The sequence below is a fragment of the Pteropus alecto genome, unplaced genomic scaffold, assembly GCF_000325575.1.
Source record: "Pteropus alecto unplaced genomic scaffold, ASM32557v1 scaffold21, whole genome shotgun sequence".
In the NCBI taxonomy this organism is placed as follows: Eukaryota; Metazoa; Chordata; class Mammalia; order Chiroptera; family Pteropodidae; genus Pteropus; species Pteropus alecto.
In genome coordinates, this window is record NW_006436282.1 from 30,952,992 (window position 1) to 30,970,331 (window position 17,340).

Here is a 17,340-nt window from a genome sequence, read left to right on the forward strand (position 1 = left end):
CTTTCCCTTCGCTTAATTTTAAAAATGGACCTTCCGGAAGTGAGCTACCTGCTTTGCACGTGCGTTCGCGACGGCGCAGACCGGCTCCCCCAGGCCTTGCCTCCCGTCTGGCGAGAAAACGTCCCTCCGTCGCCAAGTGCAGGTTACCCCCAGCGTGTGCCGGTGTGGAGGTGACACCAGGCCTGCTTTGCCTGGCCGGGGTCGCAGCCTCCCAGGGGCCTGTCCTGGAGCCCCAGTGGCTGCTTGCTGTCAATGTCCACCTTGAAGCCCTCTGCTCATACCCGCGCGAGCCCTCACTTCTGGTCCCTCCACAGCATGCCTGCTGCCCATGCTCTGGACACTCGAGGTCCCATGGTCGTACTGGGACAGGAGCCCAGGAGAGCATTGCCTGGGCTCTCAGCAGAACAGAGAAGCTGCTGCCTGATGACAGTCACTTAAGGCCTCGCCAGCTCTTGGATCCGCCCGAGATACCCAGCCGATCCTGTCATCTTAGGCGAGAAACCGATTAGCACCCCCAACCTGAAGCCCTGTCTCTCTTGTTCACTGCCATGTCCTCCCGAGGGATGGGTGGGCAGCTGCCACTTCCCCACCTCCCGCGGGGCCACCCGTGGAGGGAAACCGAGTCTGCCTGCCTTGGGGATGACTCAGGCCACTTGCGCTGTGGCCCCCCATTACCCTGCTGTCCTGCCCCGCCCTCCATGTGCCACTTGTCTCAGTGCTCCCCACTGCACCCCAGGACACTCATCCCTGTACACGCAGCCCAGGAGTTCTCCTCCCACGGGCTGTGGAACCCCAGCCCCCCGAGTTGCACCGTGAGAAGAAACACGAGGCCAGGGGCCTGGGGACCTTGGGCTCCCTGTCACCTCTTAGAAACGCACATGTCACCATGGGTTTCGGAGAGTCTGCAGGGGCCCACGGGGCAGACCCTGTGTGACCGCAGCCCCCAGAGCTGAGACGCTTCCGGGCACCAAGCCGCAAACCTCGCCCAGAACCGGGCCGGGAGGGGCTTCGGGATCCCAGACCAGTGTTGAGGCGGCGAACGCCGTCCCCTCCGCAGGCCTCCGGGGCCCTGGCCGGCGTACGGAGTCTCTGCCCTCAGGCCCTTCCCCTTTACGCCATGCGCCACCCTCCACGCTGGCAGGAATGTGTCCTCGGTGCGGGGACAGGCAGACAGGACGCCTGCTCACACTCGGGGTGCTCCAGCCCGTCGGGGGGGAGGGCGCTGCAGACAGGGCTGCATGGCGCAGGGCTGAAGGCAGGCCGAGGAGGGGCCCCGCGGCAGTGCGCGGGCTGCACCCCGTAGAGGCGGTGGGGCTCCTGACCAGGAAGCCTCAAGTGTGTCGGGGGCACCGGCCTCTGCCCCGGGGTTCACTCGCCCAGTGGATGGCAGCGAGCCCGCTTACAGGAGCAGACAGCAAAGGGATGCACGCGTCCCGGTGACAGTGCGATGGCCCGTGTGGCTGCCAGGAACCTGGCCCCGAGTCCCGGGAGTAACCTGGCACAGTGGACAGTGACCCGCGGGGAGTGGGGGGGCGCGCCCACAGCTCTGTGTGCGCCTGCACCGGGCTCCGCGGGGTGCAAGGTGTTTGCCCCTCTTTAGTAAGCCAAGGAGCTCTCGACGCGGGCTTTTATAAAGGCGCTTGTTTTCTATACGATGATATTATTAAACCTGCTTTCGTTAAAATAATAGGCTGCACATACCCATTCTAGAAAAGTTAAAAAAAAAAAAAATACTTCCGAAGAGTCTGTGTGTCGGGTACGAAACAGGTGGGGGGCTGCCGCCGGCCACTCTGAGCCTCGAGGTCCCTCCCCCAGCCCTGGTTGGTGACAGCCACCCCAGGGGACATCCGCTGAGGGACTCACAATCGGGGCTGACTTCCAAAAACGATTTCGGAAATTATTTTTAGAACTTTAACTTTTTTGGAAAGGATTTGCTAGGACTTAGAATATTTTTAATTCTCACCAAAACCCTGAAATGAATAGATTGTAACGCAGATTTTTATCCTGTAAAGTAAGCTGGAGTCAGGGTGACCGAACAGGCCAGCCGTGCGTGTCCTTATGCAGCGGCTTCGGGCACTGGCCCCTACACCGCGAAGCAGCATTGCGGTTTAGAACCGAGGGAAGAAAGTCAGTAGAACATTCCAGAACTACCCCTGGTTCTGCCCTGGTCTGCAGTAAGCTTAATCTCCTCCAACCTTCCCAGGCAGTAAGCTTAATCTCCTCCGACCCTGCCCAGTTTGGGGCTTCCAGGGACCCCCGGCACCCATAGCCGGCCGTGTGGCACCTGGGAGGCCAGGGACCTTCCTGGCAGGGGACAGTCCCCCACGCTGACGAGGAGAGGGCTGACAGCACGCGGCCCTGGGTTCAGATCCCGGCTCCACAGGTTCCGTCCCTTTGGTGCTGGGCTGGCCGCTCTCCTCTCCAGAGGCTTCCGTCCCTCGTCTGGTCGGGGGACAGTGGCGGCTCCCCTGGAGGGCACTAAGGTGGGGCCCTGGCCTGGCCGCTGCGGTTCTGAGATGGCGCGTCCACCTGTCCAGGCTCGGCTGGCTTCCTGGCCCAGTCCCCATCGGCACCTCCCCACCCTCGTCTCCCGCCCCATCCCACCGTCTGGCCACCCTTGCTGTGTTGGCCCCTCCCCATGGGCGACCCTCCTGGCCCTTGGATCACAGCCTGGCTTCTCCATAACCATCTGCCCCTGTGTTTACAAGGAGCTCTGGGGGTTGCTGACAGTTCCAGCTCACACCTGCACTTAGAGAAGTGCATCCGAACAGGACCGCGGGAGCTCAGGCCCGGACCTGAGCCGTCTCCACTGCCTCGGTTTCTGCGCAGGGGTGCATGGCCCCCCCTCGCCAAGCTCAGTCCGTGAGCCCGGAGGCAGGCTGTCCATCCAGGGCTGTCTGACATGACGGCGCTGCGGGGCCAGGTGCTGACCGTGCCCCGTTTTCTGTGGTCACAAGGTGACATGTGCCAAAGTCAAGAGGTCTTCTGAATTCAGCACCGGATTCTGAGCCTGCGGGTCAGCCAGCAGGCTGCGTCGGTGCCTGAAGCAGGGGTGAGACTGACGGCAAGGATGTCACCACCACAGGGTACCCGTTAGGGACCCCGAGACAAAAAGCCGGCCTTCCCAGAATGCATTCTGGGACCATGGAGATGATGTCACCAGTCCTCGTGGTCATGAAGCTCCTTCCTTTGAGTTTGCACAGATTTAAGCCTTTGCTTCTCACTCTGCCATGAGTGTGTAAAAAGGAGACGGCGAGGCTCTGACAAGGGTGGGACATTCTGTGACCACTCCAGGGCCGTGGCACCAGGCCAGCGGGGGCCAGGTAGCCTGACAAAGCATCCCTCCCCTAACTCTGCAAAGGGAGAGCCTCGTGATGGTGACGTAATGTGCCCTCGATTTCAGAGGCAGTTAGCTACTTAGTTGTCTTTGCAGTGACGAAAAGGACATGGAGCGTCCAGGGCTGGGCTTTTCCCACGGACTTGCTCCTGCTCCGTCTCACCAGTCATAGGCGCAGCTTTCTCAGAACTGCAGACCAGAGTCGGCGTGGCCTTCTGGGGCCCGGGTGCCCTCTCCCCCGGTGTCCCCTGCCTTGTTCCCAGCTCCTTGTCCCAGTTTTATCCAAGCACCCCCCAGGGGCAGGCACAGGAGGCCAGAGCTTTTCAAGAGAGGCTCTGGTTAGCCGGTGCCAGGCGGACGCTGTGAGGCCAGCGCTGCTTACCCCACAGATAAGGAAACGGGCTCAGAGCAGCGAGGTCGCTGAGCCAGGTCCCCACAGCCCGTTAGTGATGGAGCAAGACCGTGGCCCTGTGAGATTCGGGAGGGCCTCAGCCGACCCCCACCCCCTGCCAGGGGCTCGTAAATGCTGCGGCGACCTCCGGACGCGGAGCCCTGTGCTTCGCCCCTGTTGCTGACGCTCGGTGCAGCACCCGTGGCTCGGACGGGCAGGCGAGGCTTGGGTCGTTAGCGACCCCGGTGGTGCCCGAAGGGGCGGTTACCCGGTGCAGATCGCTCCCCTGGGACTTCTGGCTCTACAGGGCCAGCGGCGGGCAGCTGGCTGTTCCGACAGTGTTTTCCTTGCGGATGCCGCCTCCGGGAGGAGCGCGCCCGTCCGCGCTTCCAAAGGGCGCCTGTCTGAGGTTGCTGGTGTGCGCAGGGGTTTCCCCGGTTCCTGGCTTGGGGGTTTGCATCATCTGCGGGGGGCAGGGCCGGCGCGCCGGCCTGGGGCGGAGCGGGCAGCGTGGGACCCCACGTCCTGCCGCTAGATCGTGTGTCGTGCCTTTGCGTCTGTCCCGGCCACGGGCCTGTAGCAGTGGCCCACTGCCCCGCCCCGGCAGGTCCTGCCAGCCTGGCCGTCTCTGGGAACCTAAAGCAGAGGACGTGGCCGTATGACGAAGCGCCCTTAGCTTTTAATACTCAGACTATATATAGACCTTTGCGGGGTGGCCGCGGAGCAACAGAGAGAGAGGCGAGGACAGAGTTTAACGGAGAATGAAATGGAGCCAAAAGAAAAGATTGGAAAACTGGTGCCACAGCTGATTTGGGGCAGGAAAAGCGGCAAACGGACGTGGGGAGACAAGGGCCTCACTCCAGCGCCCTCTGAACGCCCAGAGAAGGCCGCGTTCGCTGCGGTCACAGATAGACTCACTTAGAAACTTGAGGAGAGGGGCCCAGGCCGAGCTTGCGGGTGGAAAGCGGTCCTGGTGTGCAAGGCTCGGCGGGCGGCCCAGGCAGCAGCCCGTCGGCACGAACTGTATTGCCGCGAACTGTACGCGTCCACCTGTGTTACCGAAACTTGTTTTCATTTTACGTTAAGGCGTTTTTTTTAAAGTTTTTTTAAAACCTTTCTTCTGTAGACCAAAAACGTGTTTTTCTTTGTTTAAATTAAATTGTATTTTTATAGACACAGTCATGTCAGCTGTGCTTGAATACGTAATTTGCCTTGTAAAATTCTAACTTTCATTGAATGAAATGTAAATTCTGGAAAAAGATGGGTGGGCTTCTTTAAAGATGAATGTGACTCGAAAGCGGATCCCACAGCCCTGTTCTAGCCCCGGGGATTTCTTTGGGATTTCTTTGGGATTAGGGGTGGCTGAGAGGTGGCAGCAGCAGCGTGGTGACTCTGCCCACCTGGAGGGCTAGTCCCCCTGGCTGGCCAGCCCCCCTTTGGCTGGGAACTCCAGGCTGAGCGAGCATTAACTCCTTCCTGGCCAGGAGCTGTGGGAGGCCTGGGGACAGTCCTCATGGGATGATGCCGTCCCTGTGGGACTTGCTCCCGGCACTGTCCCCGGCCAGACTGCTCTGAGCAGAAATAAACCTTTGGACAAAGTATGCTCTCGGTTAGAAAACCTTGAGAAAATGTCTGAGAGAGCAGCAGAGCTGAGGCAGTTTGTCAGAACAGGCTGACCCTCCCAGGGCACAGGAAGCACCATCTCCGAAGTTGTCACTGATGCCCGAGCTGCAGGGACAAAGACGTCTAGGAGGTTTGGCAGACGGGTCACATTCAGAGAGCACACGTGCTCGGGCCCTGAGTTCCGCCTGTCACTCCAGTGCCAGGGGACAATCTGCAGGGACTTTGCTGGCGTTTCGGTCTGAGCGCCCAGTGGCCGTCTGGTCAGCGCCTCTGCCGTGGGCTCTCAGGCACTTCGTGAAGTGGGGAGCCAGTGGGGGAGCAATTGCATCAGGTCCAGGGAGGGACCTGATTGGTCTGCCCAGGTGGCTCGATTCACTACCTAGAGGGCTGAGCCGGCAGCCTCACTGGGAGCAGCTGCCCTGCCGGCCTGGAGACAGCCTGCCCACCGGGGCGTCTGCACAGCCAGCCATTGGCGGGGCAGCGCGGGGTGGGGCCCAGCCCCCGGGGACGGTGGGAGAAACGGGGACAAACTCCCTTTCAAGAGGCAGTGTGGGTTTAAAATGCCATCTTGTTCCTCTGACTGCTTTTTCCAGGCTGCTGTGGTAAGATTTTTTTAAGCATCTCACATGCCCCTCAAGGGCTGCGTCCCCACGGTGTGTAGCTAGGCAGCCACGTATACCCTGCGTCCTCCGCGTCGCTCCTCGGTGTCCCTCTGCCCGAGAGCCGTTCGTTTGCAATGGTTTTGACCACCACCTGGAAAATGCACTTCGCTCGTGATTTTGAGGGGGGAAGGGACCAAAGAATGCTGTGACCGTGTTCTCGCCATACCCTCCCTTTCAGTGTCTTAAATTTCAGTGTATTCGTGTTAATTTTTCTCAACCTGCTCCTAAGCCTTAATGAACATGGGAGGGGAGTGACAGGAAAAGGCAGTGGATGTCGGCCACCGCACCCCGGGCCCTGGGGATGGAGAGCAGGTGGAGCCATCGGCATCGAAGGTTGTGACTTCTGTGGGATTTCTGTCACAGAAGAAATTCCTGGGTGTTTGCACTTGGTTCCACTGTGAAGCATCCAACCCCAAAGCCACCAGCAGGCCGTGAACAACCCGAACCCCAAAGGCAGGCTCTTGAGAAGCCTCACGTACCCTCAGGTCTGGCCGGGGGCCGGTGTCCCCTGCGCGTCCTGGGCATTTGGAGACCATCACACTGTGCCCCTGCCCGTCGGAGGGCGGGGGCGGGGGAGGGGAGGGCACGCACGTCTCGGAAGCGCGCTGTGCGTGAGCTGTTTTACTCGGTTTCGTTTTTATTTCTGAAAAACGCGAAGTCGTTCATCTGTGCGTGCCCTCTTGGCATGTTGCAGGATGTTAAAGTCTTTAGTGAAGACGGGACGTGCAAAGTGGTGGAGATCCCAGCAGACATGACGGCCAGGGACCTGTGCCAGCTGCTGGTGTACAGGAGTCACTGTGTGGACGACAACAGCTGGACCCTGGTGGAGCACCATCCGCACCTGGGACTAGGTAGGACCGCGCCCGGGAGCGCGCGCCGCGCGTTCGGTAAAGGCCGCCACGGCCAGATGCCAGACATGTCACTGCCGTGTCCCCTGCCCACATAGCAGCATCTCCGTGTTGTCCTCCGTGCGACGGCCCCTTCTCGTTCTCCTAAAACCCCTTCCCGACCCCCGGCCCTCTTCCCCGGAACCTTGCTCTTGGTTGGGTCAGCGGGAAGTCCCCAGGGCTCAGACACAGCGAGAAGGTTCTCCCTGCGAGTTAGCCGTGAGATGCGTGTAGGGCTTGAGTCCCACCTGTGGTCTGTGGAGGGAGCTGGCGGTGCCCCGGGGAGGGCCGGCCCCTGGCAGAATTGTGGCATTACTCTGCAGAGAACAGCTCATCCACCTGACGGGAGCACGGGACCCGTGGTGACAGTCTGCAGGAGAGCAGGGAGGCCCACTGGGCATCGAAGCGCACCACAGAGCAGGGCCATTCAGCTGGAGGCTTATGGTGTGTCTGTGAGCTGGTTCACATGCTTTTGCACAGTGTGTGCGCACGCGCGCGTGTGTGTGTGCAGAGACCAAGGAGATATTTTGAGTTATGTACTATTTACACAGTTTGGTGAGGTTTTGCGTTTTGTTTTGTTCTGCTTTTTGCTCAGGAGGTCTATTTCAGGCAAAGAGTTTTTCAGACTTTTGTTTAAATTCTTATCGGATAAAGCGTGGTGCTTACAAAATCATAGGTATGTATTAAAAACCAGGAGCTTCTGTAAGACAACGGCCATATGTCTCTCCTGTGTCTCGAAGGAGAGAAAACGCACCCAGACTACAAACTTCTCCCCACGCTTCGAAATTTTTCTTGTGAACCTTTTTGAAAGTGTGACAGCAGATAAACTCCACCCCTGGGAGTGGGGTCTCCCTCACAGGCCTGAGTGACCACAGGCTCTGCGGCCTGCTGGGCTTGCGATGAGGGGCTGGCCGTGGCATGGAGGTGGGCGGTGGGATGCTGACGCCAGGCTGGGCGACTCAGGATTCTGCTCAGGACTCACAAGTCCACTACACTCTAAGGCAGAGAAGTAAGATTTGCTTTTTCGAGGCGTCCGATTTTTCAGTATTTTTCATGGGAAGCAGGGGGCAACACAGATGCCGGACTTCGTTTCAGAAAAGTGGGAGCCGCGGACGCCCTTCGAGCCGCGCCTGGCTCTGCCGCTCGCATGGGCAGCCCTCTGGGACGCCGGCTGCCGCGAGCACGCCAGCGTTACCAAGGCCCCTGTGATGACATGAAGTCTGGATGGCGGCGTGCCATCCCCAGAACAGAGCCACCCAAGGGCCTTTGAAAAGACATGCTTTTAGAGTCATGGAGAAAATTAGAGCTGAAAAAAGGGGGCTTTGAACCGATGCTGTCGGGTGGCTTTCTGCCAGCTGTGAAGACGGGTGCCATGGACACTCGGTGGCAGACCGAGGCCGGACCCCGTGCCCCTGACCCCTGCTGGCCGCCGCGTCCCCACGCGCAGAGGGTGTGCAGAAGGGGATTACAGAGGGGCTTTGTTTCCACCTGCGGGTGTCTGGGGCCTCCCTGGCGTCCCCAGAGCGGCCCAGCTTGCTCCTTTCAGGGTCCGCGCCCCTCTGCCCGTCCCCCTGGGGCCAGACGATGGGGACGCCTCACTCTCTGTTTGCCCTGCTGGGCACAGCTTTCCCGGGCGCTTGCCTGGCAGGCAGGAAGAGCTGGGCTTGGAGGACGGGCGCCTGCGTAGCCACGTGTCCCCATGTCCCCTTAGAGCTGGTGCTTCCCACTGGTCATGGGGCGACCCTCACGGTCCATCGGAGACAAAACGCCGTTTGCTCTGGAATTAGACCCCTGTCTCGGCCTCTCTTAGTAGCTGTCATCTCACTTTTTGATTTCTCCTTGTTTTACCTGATGAAAAAACATTTTTAATTCTATTAACCACCCAGCATCAGGTTAGCCAGTGGCTGTTGTTTTTCTGCCCTCGAACTACAGAAGCATTTTCTCTGAATAAAAAATCGCAGAATTCATCGATCTGTGTTCCACCTGGAAAATCCATTTGAGATGGCGCTGAGCCAGCCTCATTCTTGAAAGTGAACGTAAGCGTTGAAGTCTCAGGCCCGGCCGGGCCGGACGGCTCTGCCCACCCCCATCCCGGGAGGCGCAGGGCCAGCAGACGGCCCCCCGCCCCCCACTCCGCAGCCAGGTTCCCGTGGGCCTGTCCCTGGTGCCGGTCGGCCCTGCCCGGGGGACTTTCTGGCGGTCGTGGGGAGGAAATTCCTGTCCTTGGCAAATTCGGGCTTTAAATATGTTTTCACAAGAAAGCTTTCCTTGTAACATGGACAGCAGGGCTGAGCGGGCCGCTGCGTGCGGGCGCGGCCTGTCTCGGACCAGCGCCCGGGGACAGTCGTCCTTTGTAGTCAGAAGTTCCCCTTCCTCGTTCTGGGACGGCTTTGACTGAGAATGCTTTCTCTCTCACCTTCATCCTTCCTTGAAGACGGGACTTCCCTAGGGACTCCCAGCTCGGCCCTGGAAGAAGGTGGGCGGGGGCTCTGAAGGGCCACTCGCGCTCTCGTGCCCCTTCCGTCCGGCCACTTGGGCCTCTGTGCACGTGCTGAGGATGCCGTGGATTTGCTCACGTTGCCTGTTCCGCCACTAGTGTGGATAGTTCCCTGCCATCACCACACTGCCCGCCCCCCGCTCCCGTCAGAGACCCAGGGGAGGGGGCGTGACCTGCTCCCGGTAGAGCCTGGTGTCCAGACAGCGAGGGGAGCCCCTTGCCAGGCGCCAGCACTGCCACCGCAGACACTCCGGAGCAAGGGCGTGTGTGCGGGTCAGTCTGCGTGGCGAGTGTCCTTGCTGCGCTCAGGACGCCCTGGCGTGGCCGGCGTGCCACGCGGGGCCCCACCGGCCGTGCTCCGGGAGCGTGTCCCCTCTCCGATCTCGCTGCGGCCTTGGCCGCCGAGCTCCACGTCACCGCCCCCCACCGCCCGGCCCTCCCACGGGCCCCCTGCTCAGCGTCCGGCCACCGCCCTTCGTCTCGGACGTTTCCCAGGTTCCACAGTCCATGATCATTAGAAGAGTCGACGTTTCTTAATTTTAGGGCGAAGTGATTGGCTGCGAGTCTTGATCGACCCCTTCCTTAATTTTTGTCGACGTCAAATTGAGAGGAATGATGTAGAAGGGAGGCCCGACCTGAGTGCCCCGCGTTACTCCTCTCGAGCCCTCCCGCGCCCTTGGCCGCGCGCTAGAGAGACGCGCAAGTCGAGTTTCGCTCTCGACCCCGTCTTCGCCCGGTGGGGGGTTGCCGTGCTGCCTGCCTCGTCTCTCACTTCTCACACGTGCTTTTCCTCCCAGAAAGGTGCTTGGAAGACCATGAGCTGGTGGTCCAGGTGGAGAGCACCATGGCCAGTGACAGTAAATTTTTATTCAGGAAGAATTATGCAAAATATGAGTTTTTCAAAAATCCCATGGTGAGTCTTATCTCCTCGGGGTCGGGGTGTGGAACTCTTGAAAACCTTGCAGTTGATACTTGGGTTTACCGGGAGTAGATCGTAGAATAACTGACCGACACCCGGGGGGCAGCTGACCGCTTGGACCAGAATTGCCGTCTAGCTGAACATGCCTTGCTCAGGGCTCGGCCTCTGATGTTTAATGAGCACCTTCGTACAGGCCCAAGGCCATCGCGCGTCCCCCGGCGGGGACAGTGGGGACGAGGGGTCGTGTCTTGAGGAGAGAGGACAGGGGCTCTTAAGTTAGAACAAACTGGCCAAGTACTTAGCAGGATAAGTACTCATTCTCTGGAGAGAGCGAATGTTACTTGTGGTTACTGGTGGAAGGAGAGTAGAGAAATCAACGTCCAGGTGTGTTCAGCTAGTCTCTGGGGTTTTTCTCTCTTTCCTCGTCTACTCTTTTTTTTGGTGGGAGGTGAGGGGCACGTGTCTTGAACACGTCAGGGGGCCGCACACCTGCCGCCCACAGGCGCCTGTCCCGAGTCGCAAGGCAGAGCGTGGAGGCCCAGGTGGAGGCCCGCATCAACGTCCGGCCCGATTGCGTAGCTGCTTTTTACTTGAAAGAAATCATTCCCATACCTGTTTTGGGTGAGGCGCCAGGAGAGGCTTTTCCACGGCACCGTGCTCATTTGTCTCACGCCCCGTACCTGTGTCGCTGAGTTACGATGCGTGGCAGCCCTCTGCCTCAGCGACACTGTGAGACACGCGTTCCCAGTAGACGTGAGGTGCTCGGCACCTGCATTCAGCATTTTAGGCAACAGTAGAGCCTTTCGAAGTGGATGTTTCCACCGTGTGACCAGGGGCTGAAAAGGACGGCCATTTTCCATGCAAGCGCACGCAGCCATCGTGGCAGGAATGTTTTTAGAGCTGGCACCCCTGTAAGTGTGTTTTTCCCCGCTTTGAACCTAACTTTTAACATGTTTGTTTTCCCATTTCCTTAGAATTTCTTCCCAGAACAGATGGTCACTTTGTGCCAGCAATCGAACGGCAGCCAGACCCAGCTTTTGCAGGTACTGGGCGGGAATGGGCACCTGGGTCCCAGGGACCGCCCTGGAGCTGTCAGGGCACCTTGCGGACACTTGGAACGATCGCATTCTTGATCACGGTCACTCGGAGCAGCTGCATCCTTCACCACGGTCGGCCTCGGCCCCTGACAGGGCTCGGAGTGACCGAGCGCGAGTGCTCACTTGGAGCACTGCGTGTAGCCAGGCTCGGGGTGGAAATGGCGTTTGCACACGCAAACGGGGTAGAAATGGCGTTTGCACACGCAAACGGGGTAGAAATGGCGTTTACACACGCCAAGAGCTTCCCCCGCCTGGGAAGCAGTCTGAGCAGAGGGCAGGACGGAGAGGCCGCGGGCCCTCCTAGCGCACCTCGGAGCGCGGACAAGGGCGAGGACGCCCATCTTAATTGTCCCTTTGCTTCCTGAGGCCTTTGCCCACCCCCTGTCCAGGGCTGGGAGCAAAGGCCGTGTGCACTCACGGCCGAACCCTGCTGTTCCTAGGAAGCGGGGCGCAGATGAGGGACAGGGCCGCTGCGCCCCAGACGTGTGTCTGTTCGCAACGGGTTAAGTGAGAGAGAAAAGCTTACGCGCACGACACCGGGCGTAAGAGAAGCCACTAGAACGCGGTCCCCACAGAACCCGACCGGCGGCGCTCTTCCCCTCGTGGTCGGGCGCCAGACTTGCCTCTGCCCACGAGACAGGGCCCCAGAGCTCCGTGCCGTGGCCTCCCCCGAGCCTGCGGTCCGCGGCGCCCGGCAGGAGTTGCAGGCGACCGTTAGCTCTCTCAGCTCCTGCACGGTGATGGCGGGACGGCCAAAGGCTCTTTTAACTTGATATGTGGTGGCCTGGCCCGGGGGGGGGGCGGGGTAGGGAGGGCTGCGGGCACAGTGATCTCTTGAGACTCCAGAAGGACTGGCCCAGGTGCCCCAGGACTCTGTCCAGCTGGCCACCCCACCTGCGGGCGGAGCCGTGTCCCCTCTCAGTCCAGTGGAAAGGACCCGCCGTGCCACCTCCCCGGCCCCACTCCCACAGGCCACAGGAAGACGGGCGGCCCCTGGGAGCGGTTAGCCGGGACGGGGCGGCGGGGAGGTAGGGCTCCTGTCAGGTGCTCCTGGCGCTTCCCCACCCCCATGATCAGACAGGGCATTTTACGGACAATAGAAGCAAAGGCAGGACGTTTAATCGTGCTGGCCTACGGAGAACATGGAGCTTTGTGCTTGTCGTTGGTGTTGAGAAGGTTCATTTGCTTGTCTGTGTTTATGTACCAGTTACATTCTATGTGACATCAATGTAGAGGGGATTTTTAAGGTTTTTGAAAGGAAGCATATTGTTTGAAAACTCAGCTTGACCAAAAGAAGAGTATTTTAGTAGTTCAGTAAAATGTCGGTGGGTCAGCGACGCCTCCGTGTGCCGTGTAAGCGCATCTGACCGTTGGCCTCGCCCTCCACAGACCTTCCTGAACACCAGCAGCTGCCCCGAAGTCCAGGGCTTCCTGCACGTGAAGGAGCTGGGCCGGAAGTCGTGGAAGAAGCTGTACATGTGTCTGCGGAGGTCAGGCCTTTACTGCTCCACCAAGGGCTCCTCAAAGGTGAGTGAGCAGCCCCCACGTGGCCACACACACGGGGGTCCGGAGCGCAGGGGGGCTGCATTGTCAAACACGCCTCAGGCTCCTCCGAGCTTGGGACAACTCATTAGGCTAATTGTGTAGCAGCTAAACTGGGAGTTGCCTGCCTGCGAGTCTGTCTGACACCCCAGGAGGTAACTGGGACCTAGGAAGCCCCAGGCCACATCAGCCCTCCACCCTGGGCCACAGTGGCCGTGGAGACGAGGAGGCAGGACACGGTGGATCACTGCCGCCCCCGCACCCACTCCATGCTGCCTAGATACTTTGTGGGCAAAATCGCGGTTCGTGTACCCTCCCAGTGGGACAGACGAGGAGAGCTGGAGACCAGCGGCAGGCCCCCACAGGGAGCTGGGGCCCAGCGGGCCGCCCGCGCTGGGTCTCCGCGGCGCCTCTGCTCCTCATACCTACTCTCTGTCGGGTCCACGTATGCCCTGCAGCTGGAACCGAGCCCAGCTGACCTTGGCCATGCGTTTGCCTCTGAGAGCTGAAGTCTCTTCTGCTCTTGCCTGGAGGAGGAGGGGGGAGCGGGTGTGACCCCAGGCGGGGCTGCGAGTAAGTGCTGGGCTGATTCAGTGCAGCTGCCGAGGACCAGAGCCAGAGAGGAGGGAGAGGAGGGTGTGGGCGGGGGCCGGGGCCTCTGCACGGGGAGGCCTCCCGCCTGACGCAGGGCCTGCAGGGAAGGCTCCCCACCGCCCAGCTCTTCTCTGCGGCTGACTCACGCCCTCTGAGACGCCTGCAGCCTGGAGCAGGAGGCAGAGCTGGGCTGGGGAGTGGAGGAGAAGGGAGGGTCCAGCCCTCTGTGAGCGAGCCGCCCGCCCGCACGCTGGGACTCTGAGCACACAGCACAGCTAGGTCGGTATGGGTCCTGCTTTTTGAGCGTGTGCTCTTAGCTTTGACCTTCAGAGTCCAGATTTTCTTCCATTTTCACGCTGAATTTTTGGTTTTGGAGCTCTGACGTGGCAGAGCGTAGGATCCTTTCCGGCGGTCTCCTGTCTGAGAAAGGGAGGGGGCTTTTTGGCGGGGCAGGAGGGTCTGGTCTTCACATAGCATTTACCACACAGCAGCTGTGAGCTGCAGACCTGCGGGGAAGGTGCGCCGAGAGCCCGCAGGGCCCCTGGGTGAGCACGCACGTGCTCCTCTGGGCTGTGCGGGAGTGCTCCCAGTCACCTAGGGCCTTTTTTGTAGGAGCCCAGACACCTGCAGCTGCTGGCTGACCTGGAGGACTGCAGTGTCTTCTCCCTGATTTGTGGCAAGAAGCAGTACAGCGCACCCACGGACTTCGGCCTCTGCCTTAAGGTACGCGCCCCCCCCTCCGCCCCAGCCCCGTGTGCACCCTGGCAGCTGACGCTCACAGCTCACGTACGGCTGGAGCCTTTGGAATTCAAACAGTAAATCCTTCTCTTGGTTGTTGCTTTTTCTTAAACAGAAACATAGTTTCACACTGGATGTATTCATTCATGGAAAAATACTCTTTGTGTCCTTACGATGTATCAGTCCCCAAGTAGCTCAGACGCCCAGAGGAAAGCAGGATGCTAACAGCTGTCCAGGGCCCCGGTGGCCTAGGCTATGGCTTTGGCCCCTGGAACTGGGCTGTAGCCTTAGCCCGGGAGCGGGGAGAGCCTCCGCCAACGCGCTGGGTGGCCTCCAGGGTGTGGGTGAGCCGACGCCTTCTATGTGGGCTTCTGGTCACTGGGATACGAGTGACTCCAGCACTACTGTCCCTCCGTGTGGATGTGAGTGGGGGCACATGATCACGTATTTACTCATACAGGCACATGTGTGTTTCTACATGTGTGCGCACACATGCACAAACACAGGCACTCGTGCGCACACATGTGCACACAGACATGCCTGCACACGCAAACACACATGTGTGTACATGTGTGCATGCACACACATGTGCGCACAGACATGTGCATACGGGAGCACACACAGACACACCTATGGGCAGGGCCCGCCCGCTCTCCTCCCCCGGGAGGTCGTGCTGATGTCGGTCATCTCAGTACTAAGTAAAATTTGCCGGGCACTCCCCGGGCGCCACGTCCTGCTAAGGGTTTGGCCTCCGTCCTCTCACCGAGTCCCCAGGCGCTTACGGGGCAGGAAGCCGCAGCCCCGTGAGCCATTGCTCCGCCCGTCCAGGGGGGCACAGGGAGCAGGAGCACCTCCTGTCCTGACACCGCCCTGCACCTCCCTGCACCTCATGGGCTGCAGGTAACGGGGTAACGGGGGCCCCCTCAGAAGCAGCCTACAGCGGAGGTGCAGGGAGGCCCCATGGCCCCGGGAGGGGCTGGAGGTGGAGCCAGGCGCCCCTCCCCCCACACACACAGGCCCAGGCGGAGCCCTCCCTGCTGATCCCGCAGCCTGGGCCTCAGGCAGGGTGGTCACTCCTGTCCCTCGCTCCCCCTCCAGGCTCCCAAGGCAGAGAGCTAGATTGGCGTCTGCCCAGCATCGCCCCGCCTCTGAGGTCAGAGGGCTCAGGCAGAGGCCCAGCCCAGCGGCCCCCCTGCCCCAGACGAGCCTGCCCTGGGTGGGGCCCCCGCCCTCCGCCTGTGGTGACCCCTGACCCGTGGGCCGCTGGCCCGCGACAGTCCCCCTTCTCTCCAGTGACGGTGACGTTGGAGTTACACTGGGCCCTGTGTGGGGCCATTCTAGGGACAGCTCAGGCCCTCCCCAGCCCGGGCCGGGGCCCCTCCCTCACCAGCTCCTCCGCGGGCCAGGGCCCCTCCCCCCACGGCCTCCTCAAGCCCCTCCCCGTCACGCCCACCACATTGTCCTGCCCGGGCAGGCTGGCTTTCCTGCCTGTGTCCACTGAGCCCCCCAGTGGAGGACGGCTGAGCGCGCAGCCAAGCGGCAGGTCCAGGAATGGAGATGCTGAGGACAGGGGGCGGGGACACCTGCTGGCCTGTCAGGGTGTGGGCTGCCGTCCCGCACGCGTGGGGCCCAGCTCTGCTGGGACGCCAGTGAGTTTCTGATCCTTTCTGATCCGCTGTGCCGCACTCACTGGGGCTCCCTTTACCTCCAGCCCAACAAAGTCACACACGAGGCGAAGGGGCTGCGGCTGCTGTGTGCGGAGGACGAGCAAGGCCGTGCCTGCTGGCTGACCGCCTTCCGGCTGCTTAAGGTACCCGCGTCCAGCCTCGGGCCCTCTGCCCCGCCCCGCCCCGTCCGCGTGCGGCGTGCTGGGCAGAGTCACGCGTCCCCCGGGGTGTCAGGAGCTTCTCACAGGCTTTGTGGGGGGCAGGTCCCAGCCCATCCCGGCTTGGGCACGGCTGACATTTGGGGCCGTGAGGGCTGCCCACGCGTTGTAGGACACTCAGCCATGTCCGGCCTCTCCACTGGGTGCCGTAGCACCCCCAGTGGGTGAGACAACCACACACATCTCTAGACATCACCAGGTGCACCCTGGGGCTGGGCGTGGGGGACACCCCTGGTGGAGACACCCCTGGGCTAGAGGGACAGGAACAGCAAGGTGAGGGCCAGGACACGGGAGCAGCGTTCCTCGGGAGGGTTCATTGTTTTCATGACCAATCATCAGCGTCCCAGCTTCCTGAAAACCTGGGCCGTGAGAGACACGTACCCCAGGGGAGAGTGTGTGTCCTGACTAAGTTCTGAGGGGAATCCATGCATGGGACCGGGTCAGCAAGTGCATAGCACTGGCCAAAGCGACCACTCAGCCTGCAGCGACCTCCGGCGCCAGGGGCGGCACAGACGTGGCGGTCCGTTTCCTGCAAGACGCTGCGGGTGGGCACACATACTCGTGTCTGCAGTCACGTGTGGTTATGAAGTCCACGCAAACTGCAAGTTAGCCGACCGAGACAGACCTGGCCGCAGTCCAGGGGTCGAGAGGAAAGTCTGTGGCCGACACATACAATGGTCTCAGAAACTTGTTACTACAACCCCGACCCACATGGAAGCTTCCAGCTCCTCTGAGACTCGGGGAGCCACCTAAAGGAGCGAGCAGGAGGCCGAGGACACCCCTCGGAGATGCCGCGAGCCTGAGCTCCGAGGACAGGCGTCCCGTGTCACTCTCTGCCCCATTTTTGCCACTGATAAAACAAAAGGGGACCGAAATGTAAATGTTACTGTTTCGTAGTAGAGGAAGACCTCTTTGCCTACGTGTCGTGGGCTGCTCCTTGAGAAGCCAGATTTAACCTAAATGCCCACCGGTGGGGCTGGTAGATGCCTTACCGTATACCCACTCACAGGGGGACTCTGCAGCTATGAAAAGCACTGGCTAGCTCTCTGGGTTCCCTTGGGACAAATGGGTGTGTCGCCAGCAGTTAGAAAGCACAGTGCTGAGTGTGCAGCGAGCGTGCGGTGTGCGAGGAGGGGGAGGAAGAGGAGGAGGGGCAGAGGGAGGAGGG

General features: G+C 60.7%; 1 protein-coding gene across 3 annotated transcripts in view; it reads left to right on the top strand.

The window, feature by feature from the left end:
* Window positions 1-17,340, top strand: part of GRB10 (growth factor receptor bound protein 10) — a 117,571-nt gene that overhangs the window by 92,568 nt on the left and 7,663 nt on the right. For all 3 annotated transcript variants that reach the window (XM_015589510.2, XM_015589511.2, XM_015589512.2), the window contains exons 5-10: window positions 6,708-6,864; window positions 10,195-10,310; window positions 11,291-11,359; window positions 12,803-12,940; window positions 14,162-14,272; window positions 15,999-16,097. In XM_015589510.2, the coding sequence (XP_015444996.2) occupies window positions 6,708-6,864; window positions 10,195-10,310; window positions 11,291-11,359; window positions 12,803-12,940; window positions 14,162-14,272; window positions 15,999-16,097 (690 nt within the window). The remainder of the gene's footprint in view (window positions 1-6,707; window positions 6,865-10,194; window positions 10,311-11,290; window positions 11,360-12,802; window positions 12,941-14,161; window positions 14,273-15,998; window positions 16,098-17,340) is intronic.